General features: G+C 40.1%; 1 protein-coding gene across 3 annotated transcripts in view; it reads left to right on the top strand.

Annotated features, from left to right (window-relative positions):
* LOC134212636 (nocturnin) overlaps positions 1-22,260 on the top strand; it is a 106,352-nt gene that overhangs the window by 45,543 nt on the left and 38,549 nt on the right. For 2 of the 3 annotated variants that reach the window (XM_062690654.1, XM_062690653.1), the window contains exon 1: positions 2,156-2,598. The exons of the other annotated variant lie outside the window; for it this stretch is intronic. In XM_062690654.1, the coding sequence (XP_062546638.1) occupies positions 2,156-2,598 (443 nt within the window). Of the gene's footprint in view, positions 1-2,155; positions 2,599-22,260 lie in introns of those variants that run through there. 3 annotated transcript variants of the gene reach the window in all.

The raw sequence follows: 22,260 nt of genomic DNA, 5'->3' as shown, positions 1-22,260 counted from the left end.
GAAATTTTATTTAAAAAATCTGTAGAATTCCTATGGAAATTTCAAAGAGATTATGACCTGTGAAACTTTGGAAAATCTTCTTAAGAAAATTAAAATGAAATCTAAAAATTTCTTGTTGAATACTACATTTTGAACAATTTTCCGCGGAGACTCAATTTCTCGGTTATTCTCATCGATTTTTTTTTTAGAAATTCTAAAGAATTTCTTGTGAAAATTTTAAAGAATTTGTCGTGAACACTCCTTTTCCGCGGACATTTCGAAAAAAAATTGTGGAAATTCCGAAGAATTCCATTTCTCTTAAAAAATTGGTGCAATTTCCCGTGAAAATTTAATAAAATCCCTTAGAAATACAAATTTTTATGTGGAAATTCTATATGCTTTCTATGCTTTGGAAAAAAAACTCAAAAGAATTTCCGTAAAAATTTCAAAGAAATTCCCGTGGAAACTTCAGAGTATTTCGCGTCAAAAATCCGAAAAACTTGGGTTAATTTCCTAGAGATGAGATTTTCCGGCGAGAATAAAAAAAATCTCCCGTTAATATCTTAAAAATGTCCTGAAAAAATCTTTAGGTAACAAACGCAATGGTTAAAATCACCACGCCGAATCACGCCGCTGTGGTGGCTAAATGGTATTCGGCTTGACTGCGAAAACGCCGCCACCGACGACGATTTGCAGATCGGCGCACACCTCTACCGGTGGTCACAACCGTCATAACCTATCCCGAACCAAATGAATATATTCTAAGCTTTTATTTTACTGGAATGAAGATTATTTGAACAAAAGTTAAATTTTCAGCAACAAAAAATGGCTCCCTTATCCGGAGTGAAATTTTTTTCATCACTTCGGATAAAAGATTCCTCCTTGTAGTACTTTAAACGATATTTGCTGATTAAGGAATACCGGTATTAATTTATATAAAAATAGCGCTATCAAATTGTTTAAGATGTAGTATTTAATATATTGCAAAATCTCACTTATAACAAAATTTTTGAGAAAGATAATAAACCAACAGATTTTCTTGATGTTCAACAAGAAGGAAGATTTAATCTGTGAAATCATTTTGTGAATTCTTGAAATTTGATTGTTGAAACATTTTTGAAATACGGTTTTCAGATTTGCTCACCACTCAAGCACGCATTCATATTTTCTTCTAAGCTTCAAACATTCCGAATTATTATAACGAAATGTAGCTCGTGTTGACATCAAACCAAATCATTTGTCATATTTCGAAGGATACTGATTTTAAGATAGCAATATTTTGGCATTCCATACAAGTCTTAACCAACAACTCCTGATAGAAATATCACTTCCGAAGAACATCACTCGATTCACAAGGCCCTTTTTCCCACGCCCGCACAATTATAGCCTTAGCAGTAAGCATAGAAAGTTTAGCTCAAACAAAGAACTCCATTATCTCGCCAGACAGCGCCGCCCGGCAATCTTTCCCGTTCCACATCATCGCCATCGCCGGACGAGCCTTTCAAGTTCGCGTCGATCGCATCGCACGCGGCCATTGCACCGGACCTCAGACCAACCCAACCGCAAACTGTGCGGTACTCGCGCGCAAGGCGACCTTGATCTTGGGAAAGTGCTCGGCCTCGCTCGCCCGTTCGACCACCCGTCCGTCCCGTGCCGAAAATCTGACTTGGAGCACCGTTTCCCAGTCCGGACGATTTTCGAGATTTGCAGATCGGCGATCCCGGTTTTTCGTGTGAGAGCCAAATCTCTCGCGTGTGTGGCATACCGCGAAAGACACGCACCTCTTCGGCCGTCGTCAGTGTCGCCCGCCCGTTTGTGCGAAATCGCGAATACAGACGAAGAAACGCCAGCTCTCCAAGCCGTCTAGCGGCATTTGCCATTGCCAATCGAATCGGGCAATGAATCAGTGGTGAGAGAGAGGAGACCTCCACCTTGGGCACGATCGCACGCCGCCGTTTTGTGAGTGCTTGACGGGGTTCGACTGTTTTGATTTCGATATTTCGCGATCAGTGCAAAGTAAAAGTTGAGACGAGTAAGATATTGGCGCAAAAACGAGCCGGTGTTGAACGCAGAAACCAATCAGTCGTGGTAGTGAGGTGTTAAAACTTAATTCGATTGTTGAACGTTCTGTGGAATTCGGTAGAATTTTTGGAAGGTCAGTTTGCTGATTGACACCATGATGAGTAGAGATCCGCCGTCATTGATGGATCTGTTGTCCGAAGGGCACTTCGGAAGTCAGGGGCAACAGCACAGGCAGAAATCCGGTCAAGTGTCGCGCATGATTTCGGATGACTCGTCGTGCGTTTATCGCGGAGCCTGTCGGAAGGACTCCTCAGATATGAGTGAAATTTATGTCAACCGGAAAAATTCTTTCGACGCCGAGTGGTTCTACGACGAGGAGGATGAAGTGGATCTGAGCCAGTTCGAGAACGAGAAGCAAACGCGGGACTATTTCCGCAAGAAGTTGGCGATCTTCGAGGCGTCGATGAAGACCCCGATGGCTGTGAACCGTCGGCTGGCGGCACGTAAGATCGAAATGGAGGGCGGTTTCGGTGGCGAGCAGGAGATGGAGAACGACGAGTGCATTCCGCCGAAACAGCTGCTGATGTATTTGGTCAGGTAGGTTTTGTTGGGGCAGCTTCTTGGACAGGGGGGATAGATGGGGTAATTTTATAATACGTTAGCGAATGACGTTCATCGGTCGGTGCGGGAGGCGCATCTTGAGAAATGATTACATAAAATGAATCTGGTACGATGGTGATTGGATGAATAATTAGCACTTCGTCTTCGAGTGGTGCTGAAGATTAGAAGCTTAGTTATTGTGATTGAGTGCCTGCCCGGCCGACAAAACTGAATCGGGGTAATTGATTTGTTTTTTGCCTATTTGGGTTAGCAGCTGTTGCATTAGATCATTACAGGGACGTAGTATCACGGGAATTGATTAATTATAATATATCGCATCCAGAGCAAATCGCAATAGCCTTTCAAGATACGTATCGAGTTCAACAGTAAGACCGTCTGCAAAGCCTCGTACTTGACCTGACTTCTTAGTCAATCATTATTGAGTGTGCTAAATGTTGCTCTAAGCAAGAAAAAACGATATTATTGCACTGTTTGGATTTACCCAGAAATAAAAACCGGTCCGGTTCGCGTAACCTTCCATAGGTCAATTATAGCAAATCCTAATCAACGTCACACTTTCATACTCATCTAGAGACGTAGCATATTATCGACGCGAATAAATCTACGTTACAAATAAAACACTGAATAGTTTTTATACCCAGTTTTATCGCACCTGTAGTTATTTTTGTACCTAATGTACTATCAGTAGCTCTTTATAAGTCTTATGCAAAATTTTGGCAATTTTTCAGCCCGCCTTAAGCCCGGACCTATTCATTTTCGAGTTGAAATGAGTAATAGCTACCACATCTCACGAAATTGGATTCCCCGGCTGAAATATGGAACGGTGATTCGATCGCAGCAACGATAAACTCCGCTAAATCAATTGACCTAAACCCAGATAATTCCATCCGTTTTGGTTCACATAATTTGAAGTTGGAACTGTCTACAGAGAGACATACGATTCCGTCTGCCAAGTCATACTGTTTGCGTATTTGAGGTATTCGTCACACAGGCTAAATGGAGCATATCCAAGTTCCTGCACTAGTTCCATTCATTAGTTTGAATCGATTGAATAGAACGTGCACAAATGTGAATCATGAATCAATTGATATTACGTCAATTGGCAGTTTCGCAGGTATAGCGCTTATCATTATTCTCAAATAATAAATGAAGTAATGTGACAAAATTAGATTATTATTTAAAAATTAGTTTGTTGTATATTTATCCTTCATTAAAGTGTATGTTCATTTAAAGAAATTCAAACGTGAACACTGCGCAATAGAATGAAGTGCCAAGGAACGGAGAAACTTTTTTCAAAACAAATAACTGTTACTACTGGCCCAGCGAGATTGCGGATCCCACGCGGAACAGAGAAACAAAACACGTAAACAGTGATAACGCGAAATCGGTGACACCTGATCGGAATACACGATTCCGCCACACCGATCGCCGGGGGCCGTATGATGGACATGACGGGAAAGCATAATAAATCGGCTTGGGCGCCAAATGTGGCCCAGGGTGTCGAGTGAGTGGCGCTGCAACACACCTCTTTTCTGTCTCCTTGGTTTGAGCACTGGACGAGCGGTTGTTGCCGGTAGATTATGCAAATCAGAACCAATATACCGGTCAGACTAGGGGTATGCGTAATAATTGAGAAGAGACTGAAAATTTCTTAGAAGTTCGAATATGTTCAAAACAGTCAATTTTTTTCAATTCAGCAATGAAAATGTCTTAATTTACTGCTTACACCAACATTAAAGTTAGGCGAATGCAGCATCACTACAATATTGCTAGGGATTCGACAGGTACTTCCGTCCGTTGTCTAATTACTGTCATTAGCGATAATTAAATCGACGCCCATTTGCTATAACTCTACTATATCAGAACGTTTCTCCTGAGCCTACGTTTTGAAAGGGATAAGTTATAGCAAAAAGATATCTCTTTCATTAGAAGTACAGCCAAAGTTCTTGGCGCAACCCTACTTGTGAGTAATAAATTATTGCTATTTGGGAATTGCTCTCGTTTTATTCCAAAGTTTTTTTTTAAAGATTGAGTTACGTTTTTACAATTTACTCCATTGACTCCATCCAAAAGGAGCAAAAAATGGGTCATCTAAAAGCAAATTATAGTCGTTCCATACTCTTCCGACCATCATTCATAAGTATTAACAAGAATAGTAAGAACTAGAGCACAGTGTTGTAGATCTTACTCCGTAATGCAACATGAAGGGTGTCTACCCAGCATTACAGGCTCCGTTAATTGCCTGGCTAATTGTTTCACCCCCAGGCCATTCATCCCCTCAGCACGGGTCGCCTGACACCTTGGGATTCGGGGTTAGGGACGTCATATTGTCAGCTTCAATGTTGTACCGAGCCTGGCGATATGACCGGATTTACACCGTTACGCACTACTTCAGAGTATCCATATCCCAGCGTAACGGGACAACTTTATACTTTAAACTTTCCCTTCTGTTCAGCAAACGACAGCCACAGTCATTTGCAGTCGTTCGGCAAAACGCCATTTTCAGTTGTTTGATCCGTTCGGCAGAATGGCTTTTTAAGCCAAACGTCCTGTTCGGTGAAAGGACGTTTTCGGCCAAATGAATTTCGGTCAATTGGATTACGAACTAATAGTTCGTTCGGTGAAATGTTGTATGGAAAACCTTTCGGCCTCTCACCACGAATTTGTATCGGTGGTAATGAAAGCGAGGTGGATGAAAAACTCAGGTTCTTACTGATGACCTTCAAAACGATACCAGTAGAGAAACTCAGAGACGCATTGTGACAGGAAATCAAACGCTCTTTCAACTCCGGAAGACGCTACGATTGAATAAAGTTCGCTGCCGTATCAAACTGACTATCTACAAAAGGCTCATAATACGCACACAAGCCTTAATATGAGTAAATAAATAATAGTTCTCAATTCTTCTTACTTCTCAGAGTGAGAAGTAACAAATGAGAGGAGAGACATCTCACATCTTACTTCTTTCTTGTTACTTTTCACTTCTTATGTAAGAAATGAAATATGCGACTTATTTCTTCTCACTTCTCAGTTACATTTGGCCGAAAAGGTCGTTTGGCTGAAGGAGTCATTTGGCTGAAAGGGTCATTCGGCGGAAAAGTTCGTTTGGCCGAAAGGATCATTTGGCCGAAAAGGTCATTTAGTTGAAAGGGTCATTCCCAAGTAACAATTTCAATGCTTGTTAGATTTATTTAATTCTTATAGCGGATTTATAACAGCAGTCACCATGACCAGTTGTTATGTTCTATTGGCGTTCTTATTGCTATCAATAAACCTCTCATAAATCTGCTGAAAAAGCATCAAACGTCAAATGCTGATTGATCTTATGAGCAGCTTTACGGTTATAACTGAGAGCGTAATAAGTCATACATATTTTCAAAGCTCGATCAAAGCCACAATTTTTGGCCGTAATGTGGTCGAATGAATAACTATAATAAGAATATTTGCATTGCAAAGTGTTTACATTGTTATTACGGTGTTCGTTGAGAGCAACGTTTTTCTGTTCGATATGCATGATGGCCATATTGAAAATAGAAAAGCATTTCCAAGTCAGTGAAATTCATTACTAAAATTCACTAAAATTCACAGTTCTAGACAATATTTACGCCGCATAAAGAACTTTTTAGGCAATTAGTTAGAATTGCAAATATATTGGTGAAGGAAATCAATGGAATAAGTGGATATTTAGAATATCGATGTTATAATTATGTCCAGTGTATTGCCCAGAACTACATAATTTTGTGGGCGCCTAGTGCTCAATCTCATTTTTTTACTAGGTTTCACAATAAAACTGAACGCGCAGCTCATTTCAATAAATATATACCGAAGAAAAAACCTTGTAAAATATATTTTGTTGTTTTCATTTTCATCTAGGTACAATCCATTTTGTTTTTATTATTCTGTGATGTTTTTTTCTCTTTTTCAAAGCAACTTTTTTGACAGCTACCGCAGCCAAATTCCCTTTTTTGCGGGTGGCTTGAAAAGGGTTTCCAAATACTCTTATAATACGTTCATAGTGGTTATCAAGGGTGGGCCACTTGTTCATATCTTACTCTTATAGTGGTCATCAGAAGGCTGTCTTTTGGTCGTGGGTTTTATTGTGAGTTCTTATAATTTGATCTTGAAAACCATTCCAAGAGAGGAATAAAACTTAAAATGTTACTTGGGTTGGCCGAAAAGGTCGTTTGGCTGAAGGAGTCATTTGGCCGAAAAGTTCATTTGGTCGAAACCGTCATTTGGCCGAAAGATTCATGTGGCCGAAAAGGTCGTTTGGCCGAAAGGGTCATTTGGCCGAAGGGGTCATTAGACCGAAAGGGTCATTTGGCAGAAAGGTTCATTTGGCCGAAAGCGTCATTTGGCCGTTACGGTCATTTGGCCGAATAGAATATTTGACCGAACAGATCATTTAAAAAGCGAGCAATTAGAAGTGAGAAGAGAGACATTTCAGTTCTCATTCCTTATTTCTTACCTCTCACAGCAAAAAGTGAGAAGCGTGAAGTGAGTATTGAGACGTCCCACTACCTACTTCACACTACTTACTTTTTACGGTGAGAAGTAAGACGTCTCACTTCTCAATCCTCATTTCTCACTGTAAAAAACGAGGAGCGTGAAGTGGGTAGTAAGACGTCTCATTACTCACTTCGCGCTTCTCATCTTTTACAGCGAGAAGAGAACAATGAAGAGTGAGAAGTGAGACCGCTGTAAAAAGTGAGAAGCGCGATATGAGTTGTGAGATGTCTCACTACCCACTTCGCACTACTCACTTTTCACAGTGAGAAGTGTTTAGTGAGATGTCTCACTTCTCATTCTTCATTTTCCTCTTTCCACTGTAAAAAGTGAGAAGCGTGAAATGAATAGTGAGACGCCTCACCACTCACTTCGTGCTTCTCATTTTTTACAGTGAGAAAAGAGAAATGAGGAGGGAGAAGCAAGACGTCTCCCTTCTCACTTCTCATTTCTCACTTCACACTGTGAAAAGTGAGTAGTGCGAAGTGGGTAGTAAGACATCTCTCTTCTCACTCCTAGTTTCTCACTTTTCAAATGACCTATTCGGTCAAATGTGCTATTCGGCCAAACGACACTTTCGACCAAACGACCCTTTCGGCCGAAAACCCCATTCGGCCAAATAACTCTTTCGGCCAAATGACTCTTTCGGCCAGATGGGTATCGGCCTAATGGTTTGTTTGCGCTAGTGGCATTCGGCCAAAAGCTTTCGGCCGAATAGGTTTCGGCCAAACGACCCTTCCCCTCATTTTTTATCTCTCATTTATCATTTTGTGTTTTTCACTTTCACAGAGGTTTAATTTTTCAATTTTGTTCTCTATTTTAATTTTTTATTTCTCACTTCTCATTTATCCATAATCAATCTACACTTTTCACAATCACTATTATCGGGCTTCCCTAGTAGCACACTTGTCATAAAAGAGTTACTGTGACTTATGTATGACCAAATACAGTCATATATGAGTTGCTGCAACCAAATCGGCCCAAATTGTGCTACTCGGGTTATGACCTAGCATATTACGACATAACGACATTTTCAGCCCTATGGATCTTCAGAATGAACATTTTGACCAAACAACATTTTCGAATAAATGACCTATTTGGCAAAAGGACATTTTCATCCAGATTAACAGGTGGGTCGAACAACATTGTCGGCCGTATGTCCATTCCATCCAAGTGATTTTCGACCAAACTAATTTCGGGCAGATGTGATTTGGCCTAATAGATTCCTTAACCAAATGCCATATTCGGCCAGACAACTTTCGGCCTAATGGCTTTAAGCCGAGTTACTTCCGGCCAAAAGGCATGTTTCAATGCAATATAGATATCATTTTGTCGAAAGCACAGTGAAATATCGTTTCGTTGAATGACATTCGGTCAAAAGAACATTTGGTCAAAAGGACATTAGGACGAAAAACAGTCGATATTTGATTTCTTTTTATTGCTTAACCTAAGTTATAAGTAAGTTTTAAACTGATATAATTGTAGACGGAAGACATTTGCTAATTTATCAATCTTCATAAACCTCAAAGTGCGATATGTTTTGTCAACCTCGCAGGGCTTGGCATAAAGGAAAATAGACGTGAGAATGACAGAGTCAAACATGAAGCGAAAAGAAGTTCAGCCAAACCTTCATTAAGATTCAAACCGGGTCGTGGGTTTCAAGAATCGTGGGTTCGAGTTCCATTTAAGGAAAGCGGTTATACACTAGGGCGCCAATGGAATGTATGGACAAAATTTGACCATCGATTTTCAACAACGGGAAGTGCTCAAAAGTTTCATCTCCTCAAAAAAGTCGCCTTGCAAAATTTAAGCTCAGTCGGACTTCGTTGAGGGTTTGACCAAAGCGGACAAAGTTTGACATTTTTAAAACACAAAAATTTACCAAGGAGAGGGGGAAATCGATTTTTTTTATGCCAATTGTCTTGAAATGCATTAAACGTCGTGATCTCGTGAAATCTCGAAATAAATGTTTTGAAAGATAATGACTTTTAAGACTTAGAAAATTTTTGGGTATCGACGTTTCATGCATTTCTAAGACAAAAAAAAATCGAAATCGAAGAAAAAAATTAAGTCCCAAAATGTTTTTTTTTTTCGATATAACAACATATCTCGACGTTTCATGCATTTCTAAGACATTTGACATCAAAAACAAAAATTTCGATTAAAAGTCCCAAAAATGTTACTAATCCTGAAAAGTCATTTTTTTTTTAAATTTTGTTTTTATCGAGTTGGCATCGACGTTTCATGCATTTCCTCCCTTTCGTCACGCTTTCGTCAGCCGGTGGGTGCTGAACTTTCCAATAATTAGTTATAACCAAGGGGCAACTAACTCTAAACTTTCGACAGTATCAAGAAATACTAACAAATACTAGCGAAAAACTACGTCATATCAACGGTAAATTGATCGAAGAGCCCTGGTTGGGAAAGCATGAAAACGACGCTACCCAGTGAATACAGTCCACCCCGTTTTATGCAACACATCATTTCAATCTCTTTTGAATTAAAAAAATCCCTGAACAACTATTTCTATTACCAATACTTTTGGAACAACCTTTGGGGCTCCTGTTTTGGTTTCATGGCATTAGAAATATAAAATACGGTTTGAATGTTTTCTAGAATCTGTAGGAGGTAGAAAGCAGATGTTTTCAAAACGGGGGAGCACTGTGTTTCATTAACTAACCAGCAAACGCCATAACAACTGAACTAGCAACCGTATCGTTGTTTGACGAAAATCATGGATACTAGAAACACCACAAAATACTAGTGCGGGACAATGAGTAATATTTTCGCAAAGTTTAGAGTTGGTTGCCCCTTGGTTATAACTCTTCCTGCAATGCTATGATGGCGAATCACCGGTCCTTCAGCACATGGACGAGTATGACGGTGATTTCGATGCAATTGATAGATTGGCCTGCAGTATCTGACACCAACCTACTGAGTTTCCAAAGGACCATGGCGCATAGTTTTACCTAGAGTCCCTTGCTGGCATTCGGGCGATGATCAGCCGCCCATAACATGACGAAAGACGTTGTTGTGAGCCACACCTGCTTGCACTGCTTGCGAGAAATTAACCCCTCCTTACCTGTCAGCATACCAAAGTTTCCACTGTGGTTAGTTACCCAATCTTCTTTAAGGAAGCTCATACCTTAGTCAGCACCAAGGGGGGTGGGGGCGTTCGGCAAGGATAGATGTTGCTTGGCAAGAGGCTATGGATCATTTAATGGGGTTCTTTATTTGACCTCTAAGTACACGAAATACCCATGCATTCTCCAACATTTATCGTGCCCTTTTATTTTCGATGTTTTCTAATTTATATGCAGAATTTTGTCGTAAACATTGTATAAAAAATTCCAAAATGATTTCATGAGACAATCATAATATTTTTGTCAAATAAATCAACTTCCACAAATTTAATTTATTCGATTTTATTCGAATGCCTTTCGATGTTCTGTAAACATTTTGTTTACAAATCTTCAAACTGGCGATTCTGAATAAAGACAGGATTTCTAGTGTAGCGTTTCCCTATTACATAAAACGAAATTTGTTTAAAAATCACTTATGAAGATGATGCGACATTCCTGACGATATCTACCGGGCGCCAGTGTCTAGCCGGGCGGGCGGGAAACGGCGTCGTCGCAAACTTTCTCGCATATTACAGCTTCTAATCGAATCGTTCAGGCATAACCAATTAACACATCTAATCGCCGAAAAGATAATAAATCACATCATCTTTGTGATTTTAAACGCTTTTATGATTTTGTTTTTTTTATATCTTAGTCACAATGATAAGGCACTTTTGGCTGTTTGGTTTAGTAAAAACAGGAATCGATGTGAAAGAAAAAGCACTCGGCCTGAACGTCGAATTTCTGGACAAGCAATTCCTGCAACGCAAAATGTTGAACTCTCGTGTCCAATCAATCAGCGAATTATTGGGTACCGTGTGTTATGGATGGTGCACGCCATGGCGTGGCAGGGATGGAAAATAACAAACAAAACAAGGAAACGCGTCAACTGTTTTGTTATTGCCCAGCACGATTCCCGGTTCGCGAGTTCAAATCTTCAAAGCACCTCTACATTGCAGGTGCCGTTCCAAACGTATTGTATTCGATCTAGAAGGAAACCATTAAGTCGATCAATGGAAGGAGGTCGACGAGGGGGAGATTTATTGATCTCCTCCGGCACTCTCCGTTCGGCGTGAGTCGCACCCTGATTCAAAAGTGTGAGGGGGGTCGGCTACTCGAGTGGATATCGTTAACGATTGCGATGATTCAACACCCAGAATGAATGCGGTCAACAAACTGGAACTAAATGACATGTTTTTGGCAACAAGTGCGTTTTAGGTGATGATTAATTTTACGGTTTGTTTCTAAATCGGAGTATTTTTATACAAAACAGTGTAGACCTTCATGAAATATTTCCGAATAAAAGATCGATATACTTTGTATCAATAAGTATCAAATGTGTCAACGTGAGAAATAAACACATAAACTAAGAAATGTGCATTATATTTCTTTTTAAATGGAATAATAGGCACATATTGTGAGTTTTTATGCCAAATGATCACACGGCGAATGAAATGAACAATCGTTGCACTGGATTAGAAGATAAAATCGTTCAGACTTTTCTGCCAAATCATATTAGAAAGAAAAGAGAAATTTAAAACAGTAACAACGTCAGAGATGGCACGTTCTTTTGTTAAGTGCCCTCGTTTAACCTAACACCGTGAGAGATGTCATGTCGCCTATATCACGGGGTTGTTGTTGTCATACGAGACCAGATAATCCAAATCATACTAAACGCTCAACACGATCGAATTCGATCAGCAGAATGAGTCAACATTCAATAATCGATTACAAATATGTGGCGTGTAGGGTTTCATATGCTTCAACAGCAATCAACAACTCATATCACTTCCATCGTCGCGTCGTTCAAAAGCTGCCTATGAATCTGCACCGTCTGATCGCGACGAACGCAATCTCAACGGGCAAAACCATGCACTCACGACACGGTAGTTATCAGCGTGCGGGAGGCGGATACCCAACAACGCTGACTGATCGTCGATGACAGGTCAACAGTGTTTAATGGTGTCAACCCCGAGGGGGTCGCTAGAGTTCTGCGTCGATCTCGATCTGTTTACGCGGCCCAATGCGGCCGGGAGAGTCATAACGCTTCTGTGCTCTAATCGTCCGTACCGAAATCATGTGAGCAAACATTTTGTGATCTCAATCGCTCGCAGACGTTGTCATGCCAACAACCGTAGCGAAGCGACGACGACGACAATGTTCATTTGAGATGAATAGTGATGACGTATGGCGTCATCATTTAATGTTTGGTGCTTGATGCACCTAAGGAAATAACCCTTTAAACCATTATATGTAATCTGGAATGGGATAAATTATAAATAAACGCATGAAAGAGTTATGTCACAACTGGAGGTCGTTGAATATTGGTTTGTACAAAACTTGAAAGTAAAATAAATCCCCCCTTACAAGAATGGAATCTACGATTAAAATTTAGACAGCAATAATTTCATGTCGAAACTTTCTTTTAACTTGATTCTAATTAAACTCATTTTTACAGCGACAATTTTCTTTTGGTGCGCGCACCGCCGCAGAAGGCTTCGAATGTCGTATGTCGCGAACTGCGCGAACAACGTTCAGCTCAAGGTCGAAAGTAACTGTAATTTGAATTTTTCACGATTTATATGCACATTTGCTTCCGTTTTGGTGGTTTGATGTGTCGACTGGTTTCGATACCTACCTGTGTGCATACGCGGGGGCTTGCGATTTCAGGTTAGAGGATTCGATGCTGTTCTGTACGCAAGGAGATTGTATGCACCGGGTGTGCAGTCGATGGAACAAGTTGCCGCTTTGGCTGACTTTGTCAGCTATTAGGATGTTTACTACAGATTAAACGATCGATTAGCTTAGTTTAGAAAACCAGATTGCGACACGCGCAGTTTTGATGGTTTGAAGATTTGAATGCAGATAAGATCGGGAAAACATCTATAATGAGACAACTATATTTGAGTTTTTAGTTGGATCTTATTATAATGTCAAATGAATTTAAAATTATTCTGAATATGTTTACATAATGCTATTTAGAATTCATTCAAATTTAGAACGAGATCTGGAATCCATTTCTAGATGAAGTTGAAAATATCTGTGAAGCTTTCTAATGCATTCGTTGGTGCAGATTTATAGGGCGAGACATTAGTCCGCATCTATATTAAATACCACTGGCGTCGCCAGCTATTGTTATTTGGTGGGGCACCACTTGGCGTAAGAACAATAGCCTATGAGAACAATAGTGTGATTGCATCGTGTGTTGCCCCACCTCTGTCTCCGCCAGTGTTAAATACTTTACATTACTACTTTACTACTTTTTACTTTACTACTTTCAGTAGGCATTTTGAGAAAAATCCACGTTTAAAAAAAATGCTTCAGAGCTTCAACGGTTCCAGATGGAATTTTACCAACTTCTCGTTTGATAGTTTTGCATAATTTATTATGGTATTTACTAATACTCCGATTATCTTATAACAGATGTTTTCCTGTGATAATTTGGCAAATGGTTCTGAACAGCTTTCTCTCAAACTTCCGACTAAAACCCATCAAATATTTCATTAAATATTAAGCACAGTATATGTTGATATGCTGAATAAGTTTTTTCGCTTTTAGGTCATGCAAAATTTTAATCTTTGTTCCGTGTTCATGGTTCTGACCTTTCGGTAGACGCTACTTACGCCACACCATTATTGACGTCAAATACCCGGATGAGTAGTTGAAATACCTCAACCCTAAATCCCAACCCCATTCGTCCTGGAATTACGCAATCTAAGCTTGAGTCGCCACGACTCGCCATATAATACAGAGTCTTAGCACAGACAAACAGACATAACACATTGAACATTTACTCGCCAAAATCATCGTCGTGCGAACACTAACGACATCTGTTGATTTCGGTTAGTTGGGCAAATCACGAACCAGATGGCGGTAGTGAACGAACGTCAAACTCGAGCAAATCCGATGCGCGCGCCACGTGAACGATTGGCCAACTAATGATTATTTGAATTGACCAGTAAATCAGTTAACGATGAAAATTTTACGAGTGTTATGTCTGTTTGTCTGTGGTCTTGGCTCCGTTAAGTGTTATACACGTCTGAGCCTGTCAAATTATCGCAATAGATAAAAAAAAACAATCTGAATCCTGCGAAAAATAAAGCACTAATATTTCTAACAGACATAAAAAGATTTGAAAAATCTGAACGAAATATTAAAATGATTTCTGTGAAAATCCAATCTCAGTTCTAATGGGATTGCTTCAGATAAATGAGCACCAGCATGAACATTATGACTGCACAATTCGTAGTTGCTACTCTGTGTTTGACTAGAACTTGCGAAATTGTACAGAGAACACAATAAATGGGGCTTGGGATTAGCTACCCTTTCTCAATGTGCACGTTTCGGGAGATCAAATATCAAAATTCAATAACGGCGCCGGCCACGTCCATACCTTTGCATCTCCACGATTGTCTTGGGATAGGAGATCGTTTTAGTTACAAAACATAATTTATCTGGATTCACTTCGGTAAGTGATGCGATCTATGGGATGGGAAATAACACTAATTCGCTATCTAGCCACGAGAAAAAAAAAGTTAAACCATGCAGGCCCGGTGGCAAATGAAAACTGAGGAGAATCGCGTTTTGGATTACCGAACGGACGCGCAGCACTCTGTACTTATGGACCAAACACAATGGATACGTCTGCGTACGATTTGACAGGTTTTCTATGGGAAAACTGTCAAAACATACGCAACCGTATCTATTGTGTTTGGCCCATTACTTGCCCGATAGCCACGGAAAACAATTGAAGATCACACTTGTCTCGACCGGAGCGAAATAGATAATTCATTATTTCCCCGACGACTAAAACACGCACTGCACAAGTTTCATTACCTCAAAACATGACCCCATGCAAAATTGAAGCTCAATCGGACATGATTTAGGGGTGCCTAAAATTCATCAAAATTTTGAAATTTTTACTCATGAAATTTTTCCAAGGAAAAGGAAAAGTCGAAAATCGATTTTTTGTTTTTCATGCCAATGGACTTAAAAATGCATGAAACATCGAGATCTGATGCTACTTCAAAAAAAAATGTTTTTGAAAAAAATCGATTTTTTTCTCTTAGAACAGCGGTTCTCAACCTTTTTCTTGAGAGGTACCCCTTCGAACTTTTGCATGATTTGAGGTACCCCCTGTCGAAAGTAGGCTTCCAATCCTCTCGAAAACATAATTCCAAGCCCTTTGAAGGGAAGCTTCTTTAAGCTTTTGAGTCCCTTTAGAGTAGGCTTCCGCGCATCTTTATTAGAGGCTTCTGAGCCTGTTGTAGAGAGGCTTCCGAGCCACTTAAAAGGAAGCTTCCGTTGCATCTTGAAAGAACGCTTCTGAGCCTCTTGATAGTATGCTTGCAAGCCTATTGAAAGAAAAATTCTGAGCTTCTTGAAGCGAGGCTTCCGAGCCTCTTGAAAGGAGGCTGCCGAGCCTCTTGAAAGAAGGCTTTCGAACCACTTGAAAGTAGACTTCCGAGCTTCTTGAAAGCAGACTTACGAGCCTCTTGAAAGAAGGCAACCTAACCACTTGAAAGGAGGCTTCCGAACCTCTTGAAAAGAGGCTTCCGAGCCTCTCGAAAGGAGCCTTCCGATCCTCTTGGATAAATCTTGGCATCTTGAAAGAAATCTTCCGAGCATCTTTAAAGGAGGTTTTTGAGTCTCTAGAAAAGGAGGCTTTTGAGCTTCTTGAAAGGAGGCTTCCGAGCCTCTTGAAAGAAGGCTTCCAAGCCTCTTGGAAGGAGGCTTCCGAGCCTCTTGAAAACCTCCTTCCGAGCCTCTTGAAAGGAGGCTTTTGAGCCTCTTGAAAATAGAATTTCGAGCCCCTAGAAAGGCTCTTGAAAGGAGGCTTCCGAGCCTTTTGAAAGGAGTCTTCCGAGCCTCTTGAGAGGAGGCTTCCGAGCCTCTTGAGAGGAGGCTTCCGAGCCTCTTGAGAGGAGGCTTCCGAGCCTCTTGAGAGGAGGCTTCCAGGCCTCTTGAGGAGGCTTCCGAGGCCTCTTGAGAGGAGGCTTCAGGCCTCTTGAGAGGAGGCTTCCAGGCCTCTTGATGAGGAGGCTTCCGAGCCTCTTGAGAGGAGGCTTCCAGGCCTCTTGAGAGGAGGCTTCCAGGCCTCTTGAGGAGGAGGCTTCTGAGCCTCTTGGAGAGGGAGGCTTCCGAGCCTCTTGAGGAGGAGGCTTCCAGGCCTCTTGAGGAGGCTTCTGAGGCCTCTTGAGAGGAGGCTTCCGAGCCTCTTGAGAGGAGGCTTCCAGGCCTCTTGAGGAGGAGGCTTCCAGGCCTCTTGAGAGGAGGCTTCCGGGCCTCTTGAGGAGGAGGCTTCCTGAGCCTCTTGAGAGGAGGCTTCCAGGCCTCTTGAGAGGAGGCTTCCTGAGCTCTTGAGGAGGAGGCTTCCTGAGCCTCTTGAGAGGAGGCTTCCAGGCCTCTTGAGAGGAGGCTTCCTGAGCCTCTTCAGAGGAGGCTTCCGAGCCTCTTGAGAGGAGGGCTTCGAGCCTCTTGAGAGGGGGCTTCCGAGCCTCTTGAGAGGAGGCTTCCGAGCCTCTTGAGGAGGATGCTTCCAGGCCTCTTGAGAGGAGGCTTCCAGGCCTCTTGAGAGGAGGCTTCCGAGGCCTCTTGAGAGGAGGCTTCAGGCCTCTTGAGAGGAGGCTTCCGAGCCTCTTGAGAGGAGGCTTCCAAGCCTCTTGAGAGGAGGCTTCCGAGCCTCTTGAGAGGAGGCTTTCGAGGCTCTCGAGAGGAGGCTTTCGAGCCTCTTGAGAGGAGGCTTCCGATCCTCTTGAGAGGAGGCTTTCGAGCCTCTTGAAAGAAGGCAGCCTAACCAATTGAAAGGAGGCTTCCGAGCCTCTTGAAAGGAAACCTTTTACGCCTCTCGGAAGCCTGCTTGTAAGAAGGCTTCCGAGAGGCGTAAAAGGACGCTTCTAATCCTCTTGCAACGAAGCAACCGAATTTTAGTGAAAAAATCAGAAGGGTTATATATAAGATACGACCGCCCGACGTAAACTACGTAAAACAGATCATAAGATAATTATTTTGGTTAGAGCCTAGAGTGATTGAAATTTTGACTTTTGCGCACCCTTATGCTTGAACGATAACATTTGCTGTTTTGGTGAACCTCCTAAATTTTCAACTGAATTGGTTATAATTTAACTGAGTACGAGCAGTTGGAAGTTTGTATGGAAATTACTATAGAAATCGCCCCGTATGTGAGAGATCGTTTCATGAGGCGGATCATTAACTATTTAGGGAGAAATCTCTCACCGCCGGACACCTGCCAATACCGGACACTTCTTAAAACGACACTACTTGCAAAGGTCCGTCCAAGGTCCTCCGAGGTCCCGGCAAGGAAAATCAGATCTTCATGTGATAAACTTTGTACAAAATTTGAAGTTGAATAAAAATTCTTCACACCTGTTTTGTTACATTTACTTCAATTCAATTGTTTCTTCTTGCTGAGAAAGCCACAGAAATTAGTAGAAACAAAAATTGAAGAGATCTTTGAAAAAGGTGGGAATTTGGATTAGGATTTAAAAAAATTAGCTGAAGAGTCAAATAAGCTCCACTAACAATTTTTAATATTTACAACTTAAAGCACGTGAATAATATTACTATTCTGAATGATGTCTTTATTCATGTAACAGGAACTTAGTCACATTTGAACATGATGCAATAGCGTCCGGTACTAGAAGACATTTTTCTAAATCGTAAAATTTTTCACCAAAATTCATCGTCGAAAAACGTGTTCAAATGATCAAATTCAAAGTTTGTATGAATCATCAATGGTCAATGGTCATATTTTGTGTTTCTTTCTTCTATCTATTCTTCCTTTGAGGCATTATAACTCACGAAGAGGATGACCGATTTGCGAGATTTCCTCACTAATCGATTCGTATGGGGATCAGCTGTGTTTCTATATGCAAAAAGTTAGTAAATTTTAAAGGAAAAGTTGGGAAAATTGTCAAAATACAATAGCGAGTTTGGTCGCAATCAACGCAGAAAATGACATTTCGAACGTTAAACGTAAAAACCCGAACAACGCAGGGTACGTTCTGCTAGTATGGTATAAAAGGAAACATAATCCGGATAGTTAAAGTTTTTTTTTGTTAAATGGCTTATGTGTCCCCTAAATATAATCAACCCGAAGATTTCGTAGAATATTTCTAAATCTGTAAGGCGATTGTTGTTGCAAACCGATCGGATTTTGGTAAGCAAAGTTATAAAGAAAATAAAAATGCTCATTATTGATATGTTATTCTTTTACGTGCTCAATTGAATTTCCCACGATTTAGTATTTCCTTAATATTTTTTCGAGGTTTGTTTTGTTAAACGTTTTGCCGCGTGTAATGTGTAGTTTTTCCGCAAATCATGTTCGATCGCACACCAATTCATTTATGTTTCGAACAAAATTGGCGTAACTTACTATATATGAAAATGGTTGGATATGACAATTTAAAATTTCCATTTAAAAACCCCAAATTTATTAATGATGCCTTTCTCCGATTGTTATTCGTCTTAGAGTGATCAATGCATCTCATAGTTAATTGCCTATTGAATGGCGATTAAAAATGAATCATTTGTTTGAGAAACTGCAAAAGTCCATTTTACACTATTTCGAGAAAATAACAAAAAACTGTTTTTGAACAAATTTGCACCGAATCTTTCGATTTCTTCGATAGAGATCAATAGTTTTTGGCAAAACTCAACACCCTGGGACACTTTCAGTACAAAAAATGTAAGCAGTACTTCACAATTGCTCTTCAAAGTACGTGGACTTATGTAGTTTCTCAAACAAACAAAAAAATGTTCATACATTCCTGAAAAAAAAATTTTTTTCGTATTTTTTGCCACAATACGTATGAGTAAAATTGCATTGCTCTCTCTTTCTATCCCACAGAAATTTTACTCAATATCCGTCAAAAAAAGTTGATAATCAAAGTTGATAATCAATTTTAATATTCACCTCTTGCTAACATGAACATGTCCAGCATCTGTAGCACCGTTTCATAAAAAACTACTTTTTTGCTCCGACCGCGGTCACTGCTCTGGTTCTATTGTTGTACTTTTTGTGCGAATCACCGCACAAAAGTAGAGCGCAAGAACCAACTGCAGACGGCGCGCGGTCGTAACGAAACTGTGAAATTTTACTGGGTTTTTAAAGATTTGGAATTTTTAATGTTTTAACGCTGATAATCAATAGTTCCAATGGGCTTAAAAAATTGCTGGAGAGTTACCGATTTGATTGATAATAAAATCTCGAAAATCCATTGAAAGATAAAGGAGTTATTAGCGTTTGAAATCTATCCTAATTTCGTGACGGTCTCGAATTTGGAAATTTCCGTTTTACACCCTGTATCAGAGTCTTCCCCTTAGACGTAGTTTACGTCAAAAACATCATTTTGTTCATTCGACGTTTTGTTCGTTTGATCTTTTGTTCCGCAGCCCTTTGTACATTGTGCTGGTTGTGGAAGGCAGGATTCAATTGGGATTTATTGATCGCATTACATATTATGTACAATATAAAATTTTGAAATAGAGAATATACAATTATCAAAACTTTATCAATGAATTTTGATTGAAATTGTAATATGTCCGCCATTACGCATTTTTGTTCGAAGTACCCCCTAGGGACAGCGAAGGTACCCCCAGGGGTACATGTACCCCAGGTTGAGAACCGCTGCGCTACAACATATAAAAAAATAAAAAATATTGCAAAATTCGTTTTTCGACAAGCCGTTTTCAAGTTAAATTTGTTTGAAAGTGTTCAAGGTGTTTTTACTTAGGCCCTTGTCAAAAGTTAGGCTAGAGTCAAAATGGCAAACCAATGATGCAAATTATGTTTTTTGATCACAAAGAATGTAAGGGAAATGTTTCGATCTCAATCTCACTGTACATATATCCATCTCATCGCTAAACAAAGAAATACGGCACCAAATTCGTCGCTTCTTTTTGTCAACATGCGTGCTCACTGCTGAAAAAAATCACAAACATAATAAACAAACCAAATTCCTTTCCGTTTCTTTGTTTTTGGTGGGATGGGAATAGGAACTATGAGATGAAGTGGCGAACCGTTCCCCTATATGTAAAACTTCAAATAAATCAGAAAATCCAAAAATAAATCGACCTTCAATTTCACAGAGAAATGCTCTTGTTTCATTTTATTCCTTACATCGCAGCCTTATAGGTACTCGACTGCTTATGTCAACAGGTAATAATCGCGAGATTTCCAAACAAAACATGCAATTTTGCATTCGTTCAACATAGGTAGACCCCTTTGTTCAGGGAATTCGGGAAGATTTTGAACCCGAAAATTGCATAGACAGCAGAAAACATCCACCTCCAGTATGACCTTGCTTTGTAGTCGCGCATCTCATCGCTAGACTAAGGAAGGCACCATCTATATGCACCTTTTTCCGCAATTACCAGCAACACATAAAACCAATGCCTTTAATGGCTCAAGCTAATAATCTAATTTCATCAAAAGGTTTCTTCTATCGATGTGATCGATTTTATTTCTTCCGTCTCATGCTTCCGGTAATGATCGTAGCCTGGAGCAGCGCACTACACGAGCATGCGGTATTGAGGCTGATTTGATTACTACCAGCCAACATACAGCGACTTCTAGCCGTCTTGCCAATATTATCATTAAAAAGACATTACGGTAACCACTCTTAGAACAAGCCCGCTCGTTCTCCGGTTCGATTCAGGAAGAAACAACAAATCCCTTCAATTTGCCTATCGGTGTACCTTTCTACAAAGTTCGATTATGAATAAAGTGTACATGACTTACAACGGTAATAACTTGTAAATAATCTTCGGACCCTTTGCGTTCGGTTGTTATGCCAATCACGATTCAAATTAATAGGCTCTATCGACGCACTGAGGAGTATTTCAGCCCAAATCCTGGCCAAAAGTCAAAAACAAAAATTTTAGATATTTCCATATTATTTTTCGTTTTTGTACTCTCAAATAGTAATAATAATTTGCCAAGGGATTTTTGAAACCATATTGTTTACTTGTAAGCAATGCTGACTGTCAAAACTTTACTATAATTTCAATGCAAGTTTAATCGCAATTGTGCATAAAAAAATGTCCCCTTTTTTTCGTGTTTTTCTTGGTTATTTAGTGATTTTGAAGATGAAAATCAATATAGGTATCAATGATGAGAGTATGTAAAACGTTTTCAAGCATGATTTGATCTGAAACCGTTCTCAGGTGATCCATAATCATGATATTATTTGCTAGCTTTTTTCTATCTTTTTTACAATAACATGTTTTACAAAATTAAACTTTTAATAAGGTTCCAAACCCGTCCAAGCAACAAAATTTTCAGCGTTGGAAGGATTGGAGTTTCCTTAAAAAGCTCCACAAAACACATTTCACGCATCCTCACGCAATCGTGACTTATTTGTATTTTAATAAAGTGAAGTTTGCTTAAAAGCTAGTCAAAAAGATAAATAATCTTGGATTTGAGCGACAAAGCTCACATAAATTATGTTTTGCTTCCACAAAAGAGTGAGGCCAAAAATTTTGTAAGTAATGATAATCAAAGAATGAAGAATAAAATAAGAAAGATCATACTCAATGACGGATCCAAAGGTGGGCACCGCTCGTCGCAAGCACGCTGTAGTTTTCAAAGGCAGCGTTCTTGCGCCAAGTGATGCTTTATCAAATAACAATAACTGACGCCACCAGTGGTCATGCTGCACTGCTATGAATGCAAAAAGCATAAACACGAAAAAATACACTTTGCTGTGTATATTGAATGCATTTACAGACAATAAAATGATTGACATAGTTTTGGCCACGATTTTACTCTGCGTACTCCTATGTGCGACGGTACGTCGAACGATTGGCAAAACGATTGTGAAACGAAAATAAATAAAATAATTTATAATTGCGGAAGCATTCGGGACCATCGCCGATCGACGCCGTTAATTTGAACTCAGGAACGAGGAGGAATCAACACAACCTGTCTGGCACGAGGAATGAAGCACGCGCCGAACAGCGCGGCCGAGAACGCGCTTCTAGACGGCGG

Source organism: Armigeres subalbatus, chromosome 2 (assembly GCF_024139115.2).
Source record: "Armigeres subalbatus isolate Guangzhou_Male chromosome 2, GZ_Asu_2, whole genome shotgun sequence".
Classification (NCBI taxonomy): domain Eukaryota; kingdom Metazoa; phylum Arthropoda; class Insecta; order Diptera; family Culicidae; genus Armigeres; species Armigeres subalbatus.
The sequence above is the reverse complement of the archived record's forward strand: the minus strand, read 5'-3'. Positions and strand labels throughout refer to the sequence as shown.